This window comes from Danio aesculapii, chromosome 4, assembly GCF_903798145.1.
Source record: "Danio aesculapii chromosome 4, fDanAes4.1, whole genome shotgun sequence".
Lineage (NCBI taxonomy): Eukaryota > Metazoa > Chordata > Actinopteri > Cypriniformes > Danionidae > Danio > Danio aesculapii.
The window spans coordinates 48,260,080-48,278,109 of record NC_079438.1 but is presented as its reverse complement, the minus strand read 5'-3'; the positions used below and the strand labels follow the sequence as shown (position 1 = coordinate 48,278,109).

The 18,030-nt window shown below is 38.4% G+C and overlaps 1 protein-coding gene and 1 long non-coding RNA gene across 2 annotated transcripts; both read right to left on the bottom strand.

Moving 5' to 3' along the window:
• Positions 1-3,411: 3,411 nt before the first annotated feature.
• Positions 3,412-18,019, bottom strand: LOC130223545 (scavenger receptor cysteine-rich type 1 protein M130). The gene is given in 26 exon segments (XM_056456386.1): positions 3,412-3,472; positions 3,633-3,695; positions 3,782-3,826; positions 3,918-3,968; positions 4,525-4,608; positions 4,707-4,857; positions 4,994-5,331; positions 5,418-5,489; positions 5,571-5,873; positions 6,002-6,318; positions 6,380-6,719; positions 6,802-7,116; positions 7,237-7,548; positions 7,669-7,977; positions 13,214-13,528; positions 13,669-13,740; positions 14,044-14,346; positions 14,530-14,847; positions 14,924-15,247; positions 15,332-15,646; positions 15,863-16,168; positions 16,341-16,478; positions 16,481-16,654; positions 16,747-17,043; positions 17,498-17,662; positions 17,779-18,019. Coding segments are annotated over 26 exon segments (5,712 nt in total). The 3' UTR covers positions 3,412-3,428.
• Positions 10,433-11,077, bottom strand: LOC130223161 (uncharacterized). The gene is made up of 3 exons (XR_008836599.1): positions 11,012-11,077; positions 10,725-10,781; positions 10,433-10,572 (listed from the first exon to the last, which is right to left on the bottom strand). It is a non-coding gene; the product is annotated as an uncharacterized LOC130223161 (long non-coding RNA).
• Positions 18,020-18,030: the final 11 nt, after the last annotated feature.

Sequence of the window (18,030 nt, the reverse complement as noted above, 5' to 3'; positions counted from 1 at the left end):
TGTAGAAAAGCCTGCAAGAAGAGTGAACCATGATCAAATCCGAACAGTATGAAAGACTGATAATGTCTGGTGGTCTCAGATGTGCTGAATTCATTCAAAGCAAGCGCCTATAGATTACCTACAATTTTTTAAAGTGATAGTTCAAGCAAAAATTGTCATTTACTCACTTTTTACTCTCCCTTAAAGCTTTATGAGTTTCTTTATTCTGTTGAACACAAAAGAAGAATGCTGAAAATGTGTAACCATTGACTTACATAGTCTTTTTTTTCTTGCTATGGAAGTCAATAGTTACAGGTGTTCAACTTTCTTCAACGTATCCTATTTTGTGTTCAATAGAAAAAAGAAACTTATAAATGTTTGAAACAAGTAAAGGGTGAGTAAATGAAGACAGAATTTTCATTTTGGGGCGAACTATCCCTTTAACTGATGTAATCTTCAGAAATATTAGTCTAATATTGGTACTAATCTTTCTTTAGTCTACTATTACTGTTGATCTCTAATTTTAACAACAAAATGGTTGTTGAAGAGCCTTTGGCTATCCAGTAGAACACTGTTAGCATGGTATAGCCACAACTAAAACTTCTTAAAGGGCAAAGATTACATTATTTCTGAAAACAATTCATAATGTTTATAATGTAATGTAATTTAATGTGCATTATACTAAGTTATTCCTCCAACACAGATTTATCTATCTATCTATCTATCTATCTATCTATCTATCTATCTATCTATCTATCTATCTATCTATCTATCTATCTATCTATCTATCTATCTATCTATCTATCTATCTATCTATCTTAAACTTCATTTCAGCCTGGGAAGTTAAGGAAATCTTTAAGCCGCAGGGTGTAAAGATAGTTTGGTGGGGTTTGCTTACTGTGGACTTGGCCTCCTGCGGTATCTATGGAAACCCCCGTCTGGTTCTGCAGTCTCTGTAAGAATTTAATAGGTATACCTGCGTTCCCAGGGTGACCAGACGGCAGATAAAGCTGGTGTCAGTCACAGCTGTTCTTTGAGAACACATCTATTATCGTCGGAGCGCACTCATGATTTAATTGCTTGTGAGTAACTCTTCACATTACAACATCATCCAGATGAACTGCGGTGTATAATGGACCAGTGATTAATATGAGCACAATGTGTATGTTGTAGAGCAAAGCTGTGCATTACAATCGAAGCAGTGTGACCTAACCTGCCCCTAAATCTGACGTTTTTGGCCTGTTTTAAGGGTGTGCATTTGGAGGAATAGTTAGAAAAGGTTAAATAAAAATAAAATTAAGGACTGGATGTTAGTTTTGTTTAGTTTTTTTCTATTAATATAGTATGGTGAATGATGGAAAAGCATACATAAGACATCACAATCACATAGTGGTTTAGATCTGATTAGCCAGTCCGATGTTTCCACCTTGTGATCAACATGTGAATTGCAGTTGAATGCTGTACATTTGTTCTGGTACATGTTGTGCTCGTTAAAAAAGTAAAATAAGTTTAATAATCTTGAGGGAATGGGTAAACTTGAAGAAAATTTGCTTCCCCATAAACTGTAATGTAACATGAACACGGCCTTAATAGCCTGATAATAACACTTACAGTAAGACTTGAGTAGAATCTAGCACATAACAAGCTTTAACAAATCTATTAAAGTAACTTGAAATAAAAAAGTAAGAAGGTAAGGAAGTAGAAATGTATAGTAGGTAGTTGTTTGTGCAAGTAAAAGTAATCTAGCTACAGAAAGAAAGTAATAGGTTCTCTTACCTGTAAACAACCATAATGTATATCCATATCTGGAGCGTCTTCCTTCAGATACATTATTTGCACTAATAACGGTCAGATTATTTTCACAAATCTGAAAAAAACAAACAAAATTTAGACAATGTGAAAACAACTTTCTTATCTAAGTCTAAACTAGTCCTCTATTAATTTACTATTTAGGAATGCTAATGCCAATGAAACTGATAGAACAGTGATGACATTGAGTTACCAAGTCACGCCATATGGTCACATATAATTTGGTCATTTTGACATTACGTTAATTTAAAAACATGTTTTGAGACAGGATATATCATAACAAACATTTACCTGGATTAAGTCGTTCTCTCGAAGTTTTTATAGCGTGTTGTCCATGTCAAATCCCAATGACGTAACAGCAATTAAAGAGACCGCGCCTTTTTTGATCAAAACAACACACTTGCTACTAATAACTATTGTGTTTTTCTGAATTAAGTATACTGACAATTTGTCGGATTTAAATTGCTATTATTCCTTACCCAATTCCGCCTCTAGGGGGCGGGGGTTTCTTTAATCTAGGGTAAATGTGTGAAATTGGGTTTATTTTTACATGAAAATGATAATGCAACACGTGGGCACAAACAAAAATGTTTTAAATATATATTTTTATATTACATTTATTTCGTTTTCTCACATATGCAAACAGTACAAGCAATGAAAAAGACAAAAATAATCAAGAACAATAACAAAATAAACTATAATATAAAAAATAATAATAAAAACATCCTTCAGATATATTTCGTTTTGCAATTAACCAAAACACCATATAAGAATGGAGAGAACCGATTTTTGATCTACGAAACATTATGGAAGTCCGATACTGACATTATAAATATTAAAATAGCATCACTATTGCAGGAATGATTAGGAAAAATATTCACATAAAAGTGTGGAAATGTCTTTCAGCACCAAGAACAGGGAAAACAATTCAGTTCCAGCTTATAGTGCATGTATGGGCAGAGAAGATCTGGGCAGAACAAACAAATCTTTTTGTCACTCTTATTTATTTTAATATGAAATGTGTATTAAAATAATGTGTGAAGTTTTTTCAACAACAAAAAATATGACAAGAATTCAGATCTTGCAACAATAACAAGACACCATTAGCACTAAACAATTAAAAAATAATAATTTACAGAAAAAATATACAAAATATGTTGATATTAAAATTATAAAATTATACAATAATAATAATAATAATGAGGCGACATGGTGGCTCAGTGATTAGCACTGTCAACTCGCAGCAAGAAGGTTGCTGACTCGAGTCCCAGCTGGGTCAGTTGGCATTTCTGTGTGGAGTTTGCATGTTCTCCCCGTGTTTGCATGGGTTTCCTCCGGGTGCTTTGGTTTCCCCCAGTCCAAAGACATGCACTATAGGTGAATTGAATAAACTAAATTGGCCGCAGTGTATGAGTGTGTGTGGATGTTTCCCAGTACTATGTTGCAACTGGTAAGGCAGCCATCTGCTGTGTAAAACATATGCTGGATAAGTTGGCAGTTCATTCCGCTGTGGAGACCGCTGATGAATAAAGGGAATAAGCTAAAGAAAAATGAATAAACAATGATAATAATAATAATAATAATAATAATAATAATAATAATAATAATAATAATAAAGTAAAGCAGTTATTTTAGGCAGTTCACTCATTATTCTCCTCTTCATCTGGCTTATCTTCCTTAAACTCTATAATCACAGAAAAAAGAAAATTATTCTCAGTAAATTCTGAAATAGTAGGTGACTACTTTAACTGAGAGCAAGTAGATGAACAAATAATTTGTTTTGCATTCAACTGGTTACCAGAGGTGGACATAATATTTCCTGACAGAAAGTTCCCCAGACTCACTGATCACAGCTCCATCATTTTGTTCACAAGTGATGACATCATCATAACTCTTCAGTGTCACTTCTAAAGACATACAGCAGATGCAAATTATGTAAATACATTTCATGCCAAAGAAACCAACAAAAAAAAAAAAAAACTGTAAGAATCACCTTCGTGCAGGGTTGTGACATCATCATAACTCTGATTCATGACATCTTTGAAAAAATATCAAAATAATATGAGTCTTTTTTAATTTATTAGGAATGCATTTACATTTTTAAAAAGTTTTGATAAGAAAATTCTCACATTTGTGTACATCAGTAAGGCACTCATTTGAAGCATCTTGGTCCAGTTTGTCTGCATAAATAATAAAACACACACTTAAAAAAAAAGTATATATATATTTTTTATTTATTTATTTATTTATTTATTTTTTTGCGTGTGTGTGTGTGTGTGTGTGTTTTGTGCATTGTTTCATGGTGAAATGAAATGTCAGGTAATGTCTTGGCAGAAAATTACCAGAAATGTAATATTCTGATCAACGGTTTTTCGAACAGTGTAGACCCAATATAACACAACCAACAAATAGTTTAACAACGAACCTAACATTAATACAAGAGTTCAGACACATGTAGATATTTACACTTGTATAAACTCCCCTTACATCTGTGTGCTTTCTCACTGACTGCAGTTTGTAAAAACACTAGTATGCACAAACACAGCACTGTGGTTTTCACTGCTGAATACCGTGGTTAACAGCAGGAAGACTAGCAGGATTAACAGTTTAACCATGTCAAAAACACACCAGTATGCAAAAAATTACCCAATGCTTTTAGTATTTTGACCACTCAAACCTACAGTACTTCAGATTTTTATTATAAATAATAATACCAATCTGTTTTTGCATGCTCACCCCTGTGAGTGAAGAGTTTGTGTTTGTGCTGAATCTCCTCATATAAGGCCTCAGTGGTGGTCCTGTGTCTCCTCTTAGAGAGAGCTGTGAGTGTCGACACACAAACCTGCTGTCAGTTCACAACACATGACTGATCACACACTGAAGAAGACACAATATGACAGTCTCTGGATCTCTCCTACCTCTCCTCATCACTCTGTTCTGCTGAATCAGGATAAGCAGCGGCACTAAGAGCAGTAAGAGCACAACTCCCAGTACAATCACCAGCACTGGGGGGACTGGGAGAGTTTCTGGACCAGTTTGTGGAAAAGAGATGGATGTTGAGCTCACTGTCTGAGAAACTGCAGCAGAAGATGATGCTGATGTGGCAGGAGTAGTGGACACTGACAAATCCGGCAAGTCTAATAAAACAGATTCAATATTGTGCAAATGACTGAGTTAAACAAAAAAATGATTACTAGAATTAAACTGACTTAAAAATCTGTCAGTGACCTGCACAGGTGAGTCCAGCATGCTCTTTGTGGGAGCAGTCAGTGTGGTTGTTCAGGGAGAAATGACAGTCCCACAGGTGAAGCTCATTCCCTCTGCACTGGACTCTGTTCAGCCACACAACACCTTCACCAGCACCAAAGGCTGAATTCCCATCAGCCCTCATTGCTGCTCCACAACCCAGCTGCCTGCAGACCACCTGAGCATCGCTGATGTCCCAGAGATCATCACAGACTGAGCCCCACGTAGCGTTATGATACACCTCCAGCCTCCCAGAGCACCGGCCGTCCCCTCCACGCAGTCTGAGAGGAACATGAGCTGAAACACACACATAATTGGTCAGTAAAGAACTAAATATTTCAAACTATTTTTTTTCATTCAAATGTATAATTTAACCTTCTCACCTGAACACCGTCTCTGATGAGGAGATGCTGAACATGTCAGATAACTCTGTAGCGAGTCAGGACTCTCTTTTTCTGAAATGACAACATTTGAAACTCTGATGTTTATCAAAACATATAATTTAACCATTAATAACTCATTTTATACAATCTTACCAAAGCATGTGATTTTGGCCACCTCATCTGTATAACAGTGGTTCTGACCCCAGGGTAAAGATGGACACTGATTCAATGTTTTGTCATGTTTTCGACATTTAAGATGATCTAACCATTTAGGAGCAGATCTCAGGCTCACTGAATGACTGGGTTCACTGCCTGATCTTCCACAGTTCAGCTCTTGACAGATTAGACTTGCTGTATCTTTGTCCATATGGTTTAGGCACACATTTCCCCAGGATCCATTGTAGAAAACCTCCAGATTCCCTTCACAGCCTTCAGTTAATCTGATCTCTGTAAACTCTAAATGAATGGCATTCAATTAAATTCAGTAATGTTTTTTTTTATTTAACTAGCAAATCATTATTTAAAAATACAATACTCCAAATACAGTAATTATCAATAAAATCATATTATAACTAAAACCTTACCAGAGCAGACGACTCCTACATCCTCCTTGTGTCGACAGTCATGTTTTCCCCAGCCTGGAGAAGAGCAGCTCCACAGGGACGTTTCATTCCCCTCACACTCCACCTCATCCAGCCATATGGGTCCAGAACCAGGACCAAACCAGGCTGGTACCTGCTGGTTACTGAGGGCCACTCCACACTGCAGCTGTCTGCACACCACATGGGCATCTTTAATATCCCAGGAGTCATCACACACTGTCCCCCATGAGCCGCTGTGAAAAACCTCCAGCCTCCCTGCACAGTCTCCTCCAGAACCCACCAGCCTGATGGACCCGTGGCCTGATATTCAGAGAAAGAGAAACACATTATTGATCAGGAACAACTCCAGAATCTGCCCAGATGTTGTTGTTCTCACCAAGGCAGGTGATCGACAGCTGTTGTGTGGAGCTGCAGTTGAGAGTTTGTGGAGAGCTGCAGTTCCCCAGATGAGCTTCACTCCCAGAGCACTGGAAGCCCATCACACACTCATGACTGTGTTCAGGACTGGATAAAGAGGAGCCGGAGAAGTTGAGCACAGAGCCACAGCCCAGCTGTCTGCAGACCACAGAGGATTCAGTGAGACTCCAGGAGTCCAGCAGAACCGTCCTCCAGACCTGCTGGATCAAAACTTCCACCTGCCCCTCACACTGTCTCTCTCCAGACAACCGCACCAGACCCTCATGAAGAGCCAGAGACGAGTCTGAAGATAAACATGATGCAGTTTATTAAGATAATAATAAATGTAATTTATGTAATGTATTTGTTCAATAAAATGTCCTCACTAGAGCAGATGACTCCAACATCTCGTCTATGAGAACGTTCAGCTCGACTCCATGAAGAGATTGAACATTCGGAGAGTTTTGTTTCATTCCCGTCACAATCAAACACATCAGCCCAGATTTCACCACTTCCCTCTCCAAACCAGTCTGATCCCACAACAGACACAGCAATCCCACAATTCAGCTGTTTACAGAGGACACTGGCAGCTCTCATATCCCAGCATGCATCACACACTGTACCCCATTTACTGAGATACTGAAGCTCCACTCTTCCAGAACAAGAGTCTGAACCATTTACCAGTCGGTCATCAGTGTAACCTGTGTGAACGTTATTAAAATAAAGCAAATCAGTTTATGGTCACTCTAGGAGAATTAATTAGTTCATATGTGTGTAACAATATGTATATTTATGTAAAGAGCAGTCAAATGTTACTTCACCAGAGCATATTACACCAACAGCATTACCGCGGGAACAGTTTGCATCTGAAGACTTGAACGCAGGACAGAAAACAAGGTGAGACTCATTTCCTCTGCAGTGAATCTCTTGTTTCCACATCTGAGCGTCTCCTTTGTCAAAAGCAGCTGCTCTCAGCACCTGTACAGGAGCCCCACAGTCCAGCTCTCTACATACAACCTCTGCATCCTGCTGGTCAAAGGCAGCATCACACACTGACATCCACGTCTTTATGTTTTGTATCTCCAATCTCCCAGCACACAGATGAGGTCCATTTATGAGTCTGGGAAGGCGACCTGCATGTTAACATTTTCATTAACAAACCTCAAAATACAAGAATTTCATTATTAATGATAATAATGAGTTTAACGAAAAGCAAGAGTTTTTGGTTGCTTTGTTTTTACTAACCGACTTACTCAAACAGACAACTCCAGCATCTTCATCATGTTCACAGTTATTTACACCCCACATCTTTGATTTACACTCCTTCAGTGTTGACTCTGATCCTGTACAGTTAACTTGATCCATCCAGATTGGTCCTGATACTTCTCCAAAGTGTGAAAGGCCAACAGCACGTAATGCTTTATCGCAGCCCAGTTCTCTACAAACCACTTTAGCATTAAGTATGTTCCAGCCATCGTCACACACTGTTCCCCACTGACCTTTATAATACACCTCTACTCGACCAGCACAGGGGCTGTTACCACCAACCAATCTTACTTCCCCTGTACACATGAGAGGAAAAGTCATTTTTGTTCACATTTCAGGAATTGTATGCTCTCCAGAAACATTTTACAATATTTCTAACTTTTTCAACAATTTTTTTGGTCAAGTTTAGAAATGTGACACATGACGTTGCTATTTAAATGAAAAAGGACGTTAAAACATTTGCATTCCTGGTGGGCAAAAAAGTGACAGCAACACTTAAAATTTGGGTGATACTATTAATTCATCTTACGATACTATACCAGCTGAAGTATCAGCATACCAAGTACTATGCGATACTTTAATTCATAACTAAATTATAAAGACAATTGTCAGAAATACTATATTTTACATGTAATAATAGATCTTGAATTATCATAATTCCCTTAGTAATGAAAAATAGTATTATTGCTTGTCACTTCAGCTAAAATTCATTAATTTTGTTTATTTTGTGGATATCTGACCAACAAAAATACTTTAAAAGAAAGATAAAAAACTATACCAAATGAAAATTTGCTACAAACAGAGCATGTTGCCAAAAAATTAGGCTTATGAAAGTGGCCAAAAATTGTTTCAACGTTTCCTGTTGCTATTTTGGGTTTTTCATCTATGTTTTTTTAATCGGGTAACAATACAATGCAATTCAACATTGCACTTTGTGAGATCTCTTTTTAGATTGTCGCGGTTGATGTAGCTATTAAATCACATTAAGAGGAGCAGAAATGAATCGATTCAGATGTGAGTTTGAAACATTAGAAAACATCAGAAAACTTGCAACCTCTTAAAGGCCTTCAAAACTATTAAAATAAAATGGTCTATTATTGCACAAACGTGTGAGCATTTTAGTGAGCATGCCAGTATTTGAGCCATATATCACGATACTACCAGTAAATAATAATTTAATTATTAAGATAATTAATTTCTAAGCATAATTTTGGACACACAAAATTTGCCACTAGGCATTTGTTTATACAAAACAACAAACAGGAAGATTCCCTAAACTGAAGATTCCCTTACCTTCATTTTGTAGTTTAACAATTGTAGACATTAAAAGTATTATCAGACAGCTCTTCATCTTCATCTCCTCTACAACTTCTCATGAGATTCTAAAGAGAGTCTTCTTCTTGAGAGTTAACAATGAAAACCAGCCGCTTCGGCAACAAATCAGACAAAAGAATTTTCAGTTTTCTCCATATATATCCAGCTGCTGATGAAGAAAACTCCTCCCATACCTCAGAAAAACGCTTCACTGAGTATGCTGTAAAAAAATAAAGTTAAAGTGCTGACATCTGACATGATGAGAGCAATTGTGGGAAACACTCGAGTGTAGATACAGCGTCAAAGTCTGGCACCTGCAGTGAAAGATACAAGGACTGATAACTAACTGCTGATACGAACAAGATTTCAAAGGACTATTCCTCAAAAACAAGACACTATTTTGTAAGTTAAACATTGACTTTTTGTGCACAGAAATCCAGTGCTAAAACAAAATGCAGCTTTCCCCAATTTCAGGGCAATAAAAAACACATTTCAAATTCAAGTTTGATTTTTTGCTCATAGGAAAACACTCAAATCAATTCAACACAATCAAACTGGATTAAAATCCAAAACAAGCACTTAAAATAAAACAAACAAAAAGTCTCAATATTAAAAAGTGTATACATACAATGTCTGATTGTCAGAAATCTCCTCTGCTAGACATAAAGTGAACAATAAGCTCTTCTGCTCATTTAAAGGAGTTATTACATTCTTATGAAGATCCCATGATAGCTGTTCGTCAACATATTTCTCAAAGTACATTCCTGGATTAATAAAAAATTTTAAAGGTCCATCATCAGAGGGTCTACAGCAGGGGTGGGCAAACTCGGTCCAAAAGGTACGGTGTTGTGCCGAAATCTGTGACCGTCGAAACTGTGACCAGGGGGCGAAAACTGTGACCAGTAAAAATTTCACTTGGGGACATGCTTGTCGCGAGCATGAGCGACAAGAACGTCCCCGAGTGAAATTTTTACTGGTCACAGTTTTCGACGGGTCACAGATTTCGGCACAATACCAGGGTCCTGCACAGTTTAGCTCCAACTCTGATCAAACACACCTGCTTATAGATAATTAGTGATCTTGGAGACATTTATTAGCATGTTCAGGTGTGTTTGATTAGAGTTGAAGCTATGCAGGACCCCTGGTCTACAGTATTCAATGGAATCTATGTTTACGAGGAGATTTTTTTGTAAAATGAGACTGGGATAGAGGAGGATACATGTTAAATGGTTAACTTAACATGGCATCTGAAATCATAATTACTGTATATAAAAACTGATTGCATGTTAGGTGGAAAATAAGTTCAATTAAACAGATATGTCTGCATGACTGAAATGAAATACCATCATAAAACATGTTTAAAAAAACATTCTGACAAGTTCACGAGAGCAAGTTTGAACTTTTCAATAAAAAATAATTACATTAAAGATAGGGAAACAGCAACAACAGCAGAACATTTTGTATAGTATCTTCTTGAATCTGCAGAAAACTTGGTTTAAAACAAATGAAACACTCTGTGCGGCTGAGTTATACATTTGCTTCCTGTTTTTCTGGTTCTTCCCCCACATCATCATAAGCTGGTATTAGAAAAAAAAGCAAAAACAACTGAATCAATATAAGCTTTTAAAAAGTATTATTATGAACTCAACGATAGCAGCAGTCAATTTAAATAAGCTGTCATCACCAAAGAAAATGATCAAGTAAAAACTAAAAGAAGTCAACAACGTACCAAACATGTCACTCACATACTCCCTTTTATCCGGATCACCATAATCCTCATCACTCTCTGAAATAAATGCTTCAGCTATTAATAAAAAATTATATGGCAGAATAATTTAAAGAAAAAAGTTCTATAGATAAACAAGTGTCATCTGAAGCACACACCTGCTTTATCATTGGAGAGTTGTCGCACAACGACGACATCATCATAGTTTTCTGACACATCATCTATAAAAAATAAAAACAACGTCAACAAAAACACATTAAAAACTGTGAAAATAAGTATTAGAAATATACCTGCACCAACATGTCCCAGTCCAGCAGTGATTACATCATCATAATTCTCAGACGATACTTGTTCTTATAGATGAGATAGGAGAAAAGAAGAAATAAACAGAAAATGTTATATTTTTCGTTTAATCAAATCGCTATTATTTACCATTGTTCATCAAAAAACATCAGGTCAACAAAAGTATCAGGTGAAGAAAATAACATGGGAATGAGAGTTGCTTTTCGGCCTGTGAATTGAGTGAGTCCATGGAGTCTTTATTGACTCAACTGAGAGTAACACAGGAATCACTATAAAAATTAACCATCAATACTTTCTTTCCTGTTATTGAATGCTTGCACAACTGTTAGGACAAATTCAAGTATTGTACATCTAACTAAATATAAGTTTAGAATAAATCTGTAGACCCCTTGTATAAAGGTGTGATGACTTTTCAGTTGGTTATTTATTGATCGATTTCCTTCAGCTTAGTCACTTATTTATCAGGGATCATCACAGCGGAATAAACCGCCAATTATTCCAGCATATGCGTTACAAAGTGGATGCCCTTCCAGCCACAATCCAGTACTGGGAAACACCCATACACTCTCACATTCTCACACTCACACGCACACGCGCACACGCGCACACAAACACACACACGCACACACACACACACACACACACCACACCCTATGAGCAAATTATTTCATCCAGTTCACCTATACAACATGTCTTTGGGGGAAACCGGAGCACCTGGAGGAAACCCATGCGAAATAGGGAGAACATGAAAACTCCACACAGAAATGCCAACAGGTTTAGACAGGACTCGAACCGGCAACCTTCTTACTTTGAGGTGACAGTTCTAACCACTGAGCCACACAATCATACGAATTTAAGATTAGCTATTGTTTGTTGATTCTGTGGTAACTGGTTGCAACAAAGTCCCTTTAATGAATCCAATCTAACAATAAGTTACTATGTGCTGAAAATGTAAATAAAAAGCCTAATTTGACTGCTTTAAGTTAAATAAGTTAAAGTACTGACCTCCAGGGCCTTCAGTTGTGATGTCATCATAGGAGTGAGGTCCAACTTCACATACATGAAAAAAAAAGATTTAGTATTCCTTACCTGAATTACATTTGTGTTAATATAAATAGCTAAAGGGATGTTTTAAATTGCTTCATATACAAATTAAAGAAATAAGTTAACCAATAAATGAAAATAATGTCGTCATTTAGTCTTGCTCCACTTCTATTGAACACAAAAGAAGCTACTTTGAAAAAAGTTGAAATCATGTAACTATTGACAAAACAAAGAAACTCATAAAGGGTTGAAACCACCTGAGGGTGAGTAAATAGTGAGTACATTTTAATTCTTTGGTAAACCAATGCATTAACACAGTCTACATTCAGTCTGTATGTAGCAGGTGACAGTGTGTTTCAGTCCTCTAACCTGACAAAAGGTCATCAGCATCTCATACCAAGAATTCTGCTGTTCAGAAAGCACATCTTCACCTGTTATGGAAGAATAGAACCAATAAAGGTTCTTTTAGATCATACATTAGCAACTCTGTAAAATGTCATATAAAACATGTAAAGTTTTCTAAATTTTTAGATATGTGATTTACTCCACTCATTCCTCTGAATAAATTGATTACCCTTTTGAACTACACAATCAACACAGTATGACATGTACAGTGAAGCCCACAGTATTCATACCGTTTAGGATTTACTTACCCCTCTGAGTAACAAAACTGTGTCATTTGTGGGTCTTGTGAATCTCCTCATAAATGGCCTCAGTGGTGGTCTTGTGTGTCCTCTTAGAGAGAGCTATGAGTGTAGACACAAACCTGCTGTCAGTTCACAACACATGACTGATCACACACCGAAGTAGACACAATATGACAGTTCTGGATTCTCCTACCTCTCCTCATCACTCTGTTCTGCTGAATCAGGATAAGCAGCGGCACTAAGAGCAGTAAGAGCACAACTCCCAGTACAATCAGCAGCACTGGGGGGACTGGGAGAGTTTCTGGACCAGTTTGTGGAGGAGAGACTTATGTTGAGCTCACTGTCTGAGAAACTGCAGATGATGTTGATGTGGCGGGAGTAGTGGACACCGGAAAATCTGGCAAGTCTAATAAAACAGATTCAAAATCATGCAAATGACTAATTAAAATAAAAAATAATAATTACTAGCACTAAAATTATTTTAAAATGTCCAGTGACCTGCACAGGTGAGTCCAGCGTGCTCTTTGTGGGAGCAGTCAGTGTGGTTGTTCAGGGAGAGAGGACAGTCCCACAGGTGAAGCTCATTCCCTCTGCACTGGACTCTGTTCAGCCACACAACACCTTCACCAGCACCAAAGGCTGAATTCCCATCAGCCCTCAGTGCTGCTCCACAACCCAGCTGCCTGCAGACCACCTGAGCATCGCTGATGTCCCAGAGATCATCACAGACTGAGCCCCACACAGCGTTATGATACACCTCCAGCCTCCCAGAGCACCAGCCGTCCCCTCCACGCAGTCTGAGAGGTAGGTATTCTATATTTACACATATAAGAAAACACATTAATCTCCAGCACAGTCAGAACAGCAGCACCTAGTGTACATGGCGGAGTTTTTGTGTTACATTACAGATGTAAACTTAAGCTAAATTTACATGTAATCTTGAACAAACTTGCCTGAGCCCTTTCTCTGGTGGGGTAACGCCAACCATGTCAGATAGCTTCGAGGGGACTCATGAGCAGTCTGTTCTGGAATTACAAGGTAATCACATAATTCTATGTAATACAAAAATCCCAAATTTTGATCAAATTAGCTGATATACATTATTGCTGATGATATAATACTGAAAATTGCTTAAAAAACAGCAGTTACATTAGATAGCATTAGTTAATACAGTTATTGACAATAAATAACAACAAGCAATCTTTTGTTATATTTGTAAGGTTTGATGCACCTCAGATAATTTGATATATCCACATATAGACAATACAAACATGGTGTGTGTTTCTCTGATATTATATACTATGATATTAGAGAGGATTTTATTATACCTGAACAGAAAATATTGGCCACTTCATCTCTACTGCAGTGATTTTGTCCCCAGGGTAAAGATGGACACTGCCAAATATTTGAATCGTGTGGTCGACAATTCACTTTTTCCAGCCAGTTAGGGGCAGATTCCACTCTTGGTGTAGAATCAGACAAAACACCAGATCTTCCACAGTTCAGCTCTTGACAGATCAGACTCACCGTGTCTCTGTCCATCTGATTCCAACACACATTTCCCCAGGATCCATTGTAGAAAACCTCCAGATTTCCTCCACAGCCCTCAGTTAACCTGATCTCTTTATACTCTACATGGAAAAATAAGATAATTTTTATCTTAAAAAAATATTTTTCTATTTGTGTTTGTGTTGTGAGGATTTACAGCATTTTTTTTCTATTTGCATGTCTTCTTAAGCGTGTTAAGTTCTCTCAGCCACTGAAGGTATTGTTGCATACTGTATATGAAGTATAAATTGCAGTGTCCTGTTCACCAGAGCAGACGACTCCTACATCCTCCTTGTGTAGACAGTCATGTTTTCCCCAGCCTGGAGAAGAGCAGCTCCACAGGGAAGTCTCATTCCCCTCACACTCCACCTCATCCAGCCATATGGGTCCAAAACCAGGACCAAACCAGGCTGGTACCTGCTGGTTACTGAGGGCCACTCCACACTGCAGCTGTCTGCACACCACATGGGCATCTTTAATATCCCAGGAGTCGTCACACACTGTCCCCCATGAGCCGCTGTGAAAAACCTCCAGCCTCCCTGCACAGTCTCCCCCAGAACCCACCAGCCTGATGGACCCGCGGCCTGATATTCAGAGAAAGAGAAACACATTATTGATCAGGAACAACTCCAGAATCTGCCCAGATGTTGTTGTTCTCACCAAGGCAGGTGATCGACAGCTGTTGTGTGGAGCTGCAGTTGAGAGTTTGTGGAGAGCTGCAGTTCCCCAGATGAGCTTCACTCCCAGAGCACTGGAAGCCCATCACACACTCATGACTGTGTTCAGGACTGGATGAAGAGGAGCCCGAGAAGTTGAGCACAGAGCCACAGCCCAGCTGTCTGCAGACCACAGAGGATTCAGTGAGACTCCAGGAGTCCAGCAGAACCTTCCTCCAGACCTGCTGGATCAAAACTTCCACCTGCCCCTCACACTGTCTCTCTCCAGACAACCGCACCAGACCCTCATGAAGAGCCAGAGACGAGTCTGAAGATAAACATGAGGCAGTTTATTAAGATAATAATAAATGTAATTTATGTTATGTATTTTTTTTCAACAAAATGTCCTCACTAGAGCAGATGACTCCAACATCTCGTCTATGAGAACGTTCAGCTCGACTCCATGAAGAGATTGAACATTCGGAGAGTTTTGTTTCATTCCCGTCACAATCAAACACATCAGCCCAGATTTCACCACTTCCCTCTCCAAACCAGTCTGATCCCACAACAGACACAGCAATCCCACAATTCAGCTGTTTACAGAGGACACTGGCAGCTCTCATATCCCAGCATGCATCACACACTGTGCCCCATTTACTGAGATACTGAAGCTCCACTCTTCCAGAACAAGAGTCTGAACTGTTTACCAGTCTGATATCAGTGTAACCTGTGCAATAAATTGTCATTGATTTTACAAATGAAATATAATTTATCATATATTAGTTTTTTAAAAATCTGCATAAATTAAAATGCAAATATGGGTCAATTTATTTTACCTTTAAGCAACAACACAAACACAAAAAAAGGTAAGAACGCTTTGCAATCTTATAGATTTAAACTTAAATCTTAAAAAAAACAGTTAATATTAATACTTAACCAGAGCAGATCAATCTCACGTTGCGGCCACTGGTGCAATTGTGTTTGTATGAGGATATTGAACAGAATGAAAACTGAGACTCGTCTCCTCTACAGTGAATCTCTCGTGTCCACATCTGAGCGTCTCCTTTGTCAAAAGCAGCTGCTCTCAGCACCTGTACAGGAGCCCCACAGTCCAGCTCTCTACACACAACCTCTGCATCCTGCTGGTCAAAGACAGCATCACACACTGACATCCACGTCTGATCATGAAGGATCTCTAACCTGCCAGAGCAAAGTTGTGACCCATCAGCAAGTCTGGAAGGTTTATGACCTGTTAATATTAAATGGACCACAGTACACAAAGACAAAAGGACATACCTAGTAGTTAAATTCCAATAATAACAATCCAGATACACACATTTTCAGCACAAGATATTATCATGTTTAGGGGTCAGCAGGTGGAAAATAAAAGTGCAGAAAACTCTAAATACAGCATTATTTACCTGAACAGATGACCCCAGCATCCAAACTGTGAGTACAGACATGTATGCTCCATCCTGATGAACCACAGTCCTTCAGTGCTGACTCTGATCCAGAGCATAAAATAGTATTCACCCAAATTGGCCCTGATCCTGGTCCAAATAAGCATCAGTCACAGCATCTACAGGTTCTCCACAGTCCAGTTCTCTACACACCACTGCAGCATCAGCCAAATCCCAGAAGTCATGACACACTGTTCCCCACTGACCTCTATGACGAATTTCTACTGTGCCAGCACAGCGACTGTTAGCACCAACCAACCTCAGATTCTTTTTACCTAAGTGACAGAAATAAAAATAGAGGAAGAGTAAAAGTAGGGCCAGAGTTAAAGTTCAATTACTCTCTTATTATTTCAACTCTTACCAGCACAGAGTAGCTTCTGGTAATTATCATGTGAACAGTTTACTTCATTTGAAGGTAAAGTTGGACAGAGGTGAATCTGAGACTCATTTCCTCTGCAGTGAATCTCTTGTGTCCACATCTGAGCATCTCCTTTGTCAAAAGCAGCTGCTCTCAGCACCTCTACAGGAGCCCCACAGTCCAGCTCTCTACACACAACATCTGCATCCTGCTGGTCAAAGGCAGTGTCACACACTGAATTCCATGTTTTCTCATGAAAAACCTCCACTGTTCCAGAGCAGGGAGAATCTCCATCCAGCCTGACACCTGAAGCACAAAAAGATAATACATTCTAAAAACTGACTTCACTTTTAGAAACCTTTTCTAAATGTTAAATTAATATTACTGGATTTAAAAGACACTAAATGTATAATTCAGCCAAAACATTTTTTTCAGTTACAGAGTCCATGTAAAAGCATAATAATGCACAATACTGCAGATATTCTATAATAAGACTTGGTCAGATTAACTAACCACAAATGAAACTGTTTAGGTCTGAGTTTATTGTAATCCATTCAAGGTTGGAAGTTCATTGATAATAATAAAAACCATTAATAAAAAAGCACCCTACCCGAGCAGATGATTCCCGCATCTTTACTGTGATCACAATCATAAAAACCCCATTGTACTGATGCACAGTACTTCAGGGTTGGCTCTGATCCATCACACAAAAAAAGTCGTGTCCAGATTGGTCCAGATCCTTGTCCAAAATGAGCATCACCCAGAGCATCTACAGGTTCTCCACAGTTTAGTTCTCTACACACCACTGCAGCATCAGCCATATCCCAGTCCACGTGACACACTGTTCCCCACTGACCTCTATGAAAAACCTCTACTCGACCAGAACATGAACTGTTACTACCAACCACTCTCACTCTCATATTACCTATATAATTAATGAAAAAAGCCAACAAGAACATATGGACAAAATTAAATCATTACAAAAACTGTAACTTTAGGTGAATTACATTTAATTTCACTTTATTAAAAAACTGTTCAAACCTGCACACACCAGTCCAATATCATTGTCCTGTGAACAGTTTGTTTCCTGCCTTTTCCTGAATGTTGGACAGAGGTGAATCTGAGACTCATTTCCTCTGCAGTGAATCTCTTGTGTCCACATCTGAGCGTCTCCTTTGTCAAAAGCAGCTGCTCTCAGCACCTGTACAGGAGCCCCACAGTCCAGCTCTCTACACACAACCTCTGCATCCTGCTGGTCAAAGGCAGCATCACACACTGACATCCACGTCTGAT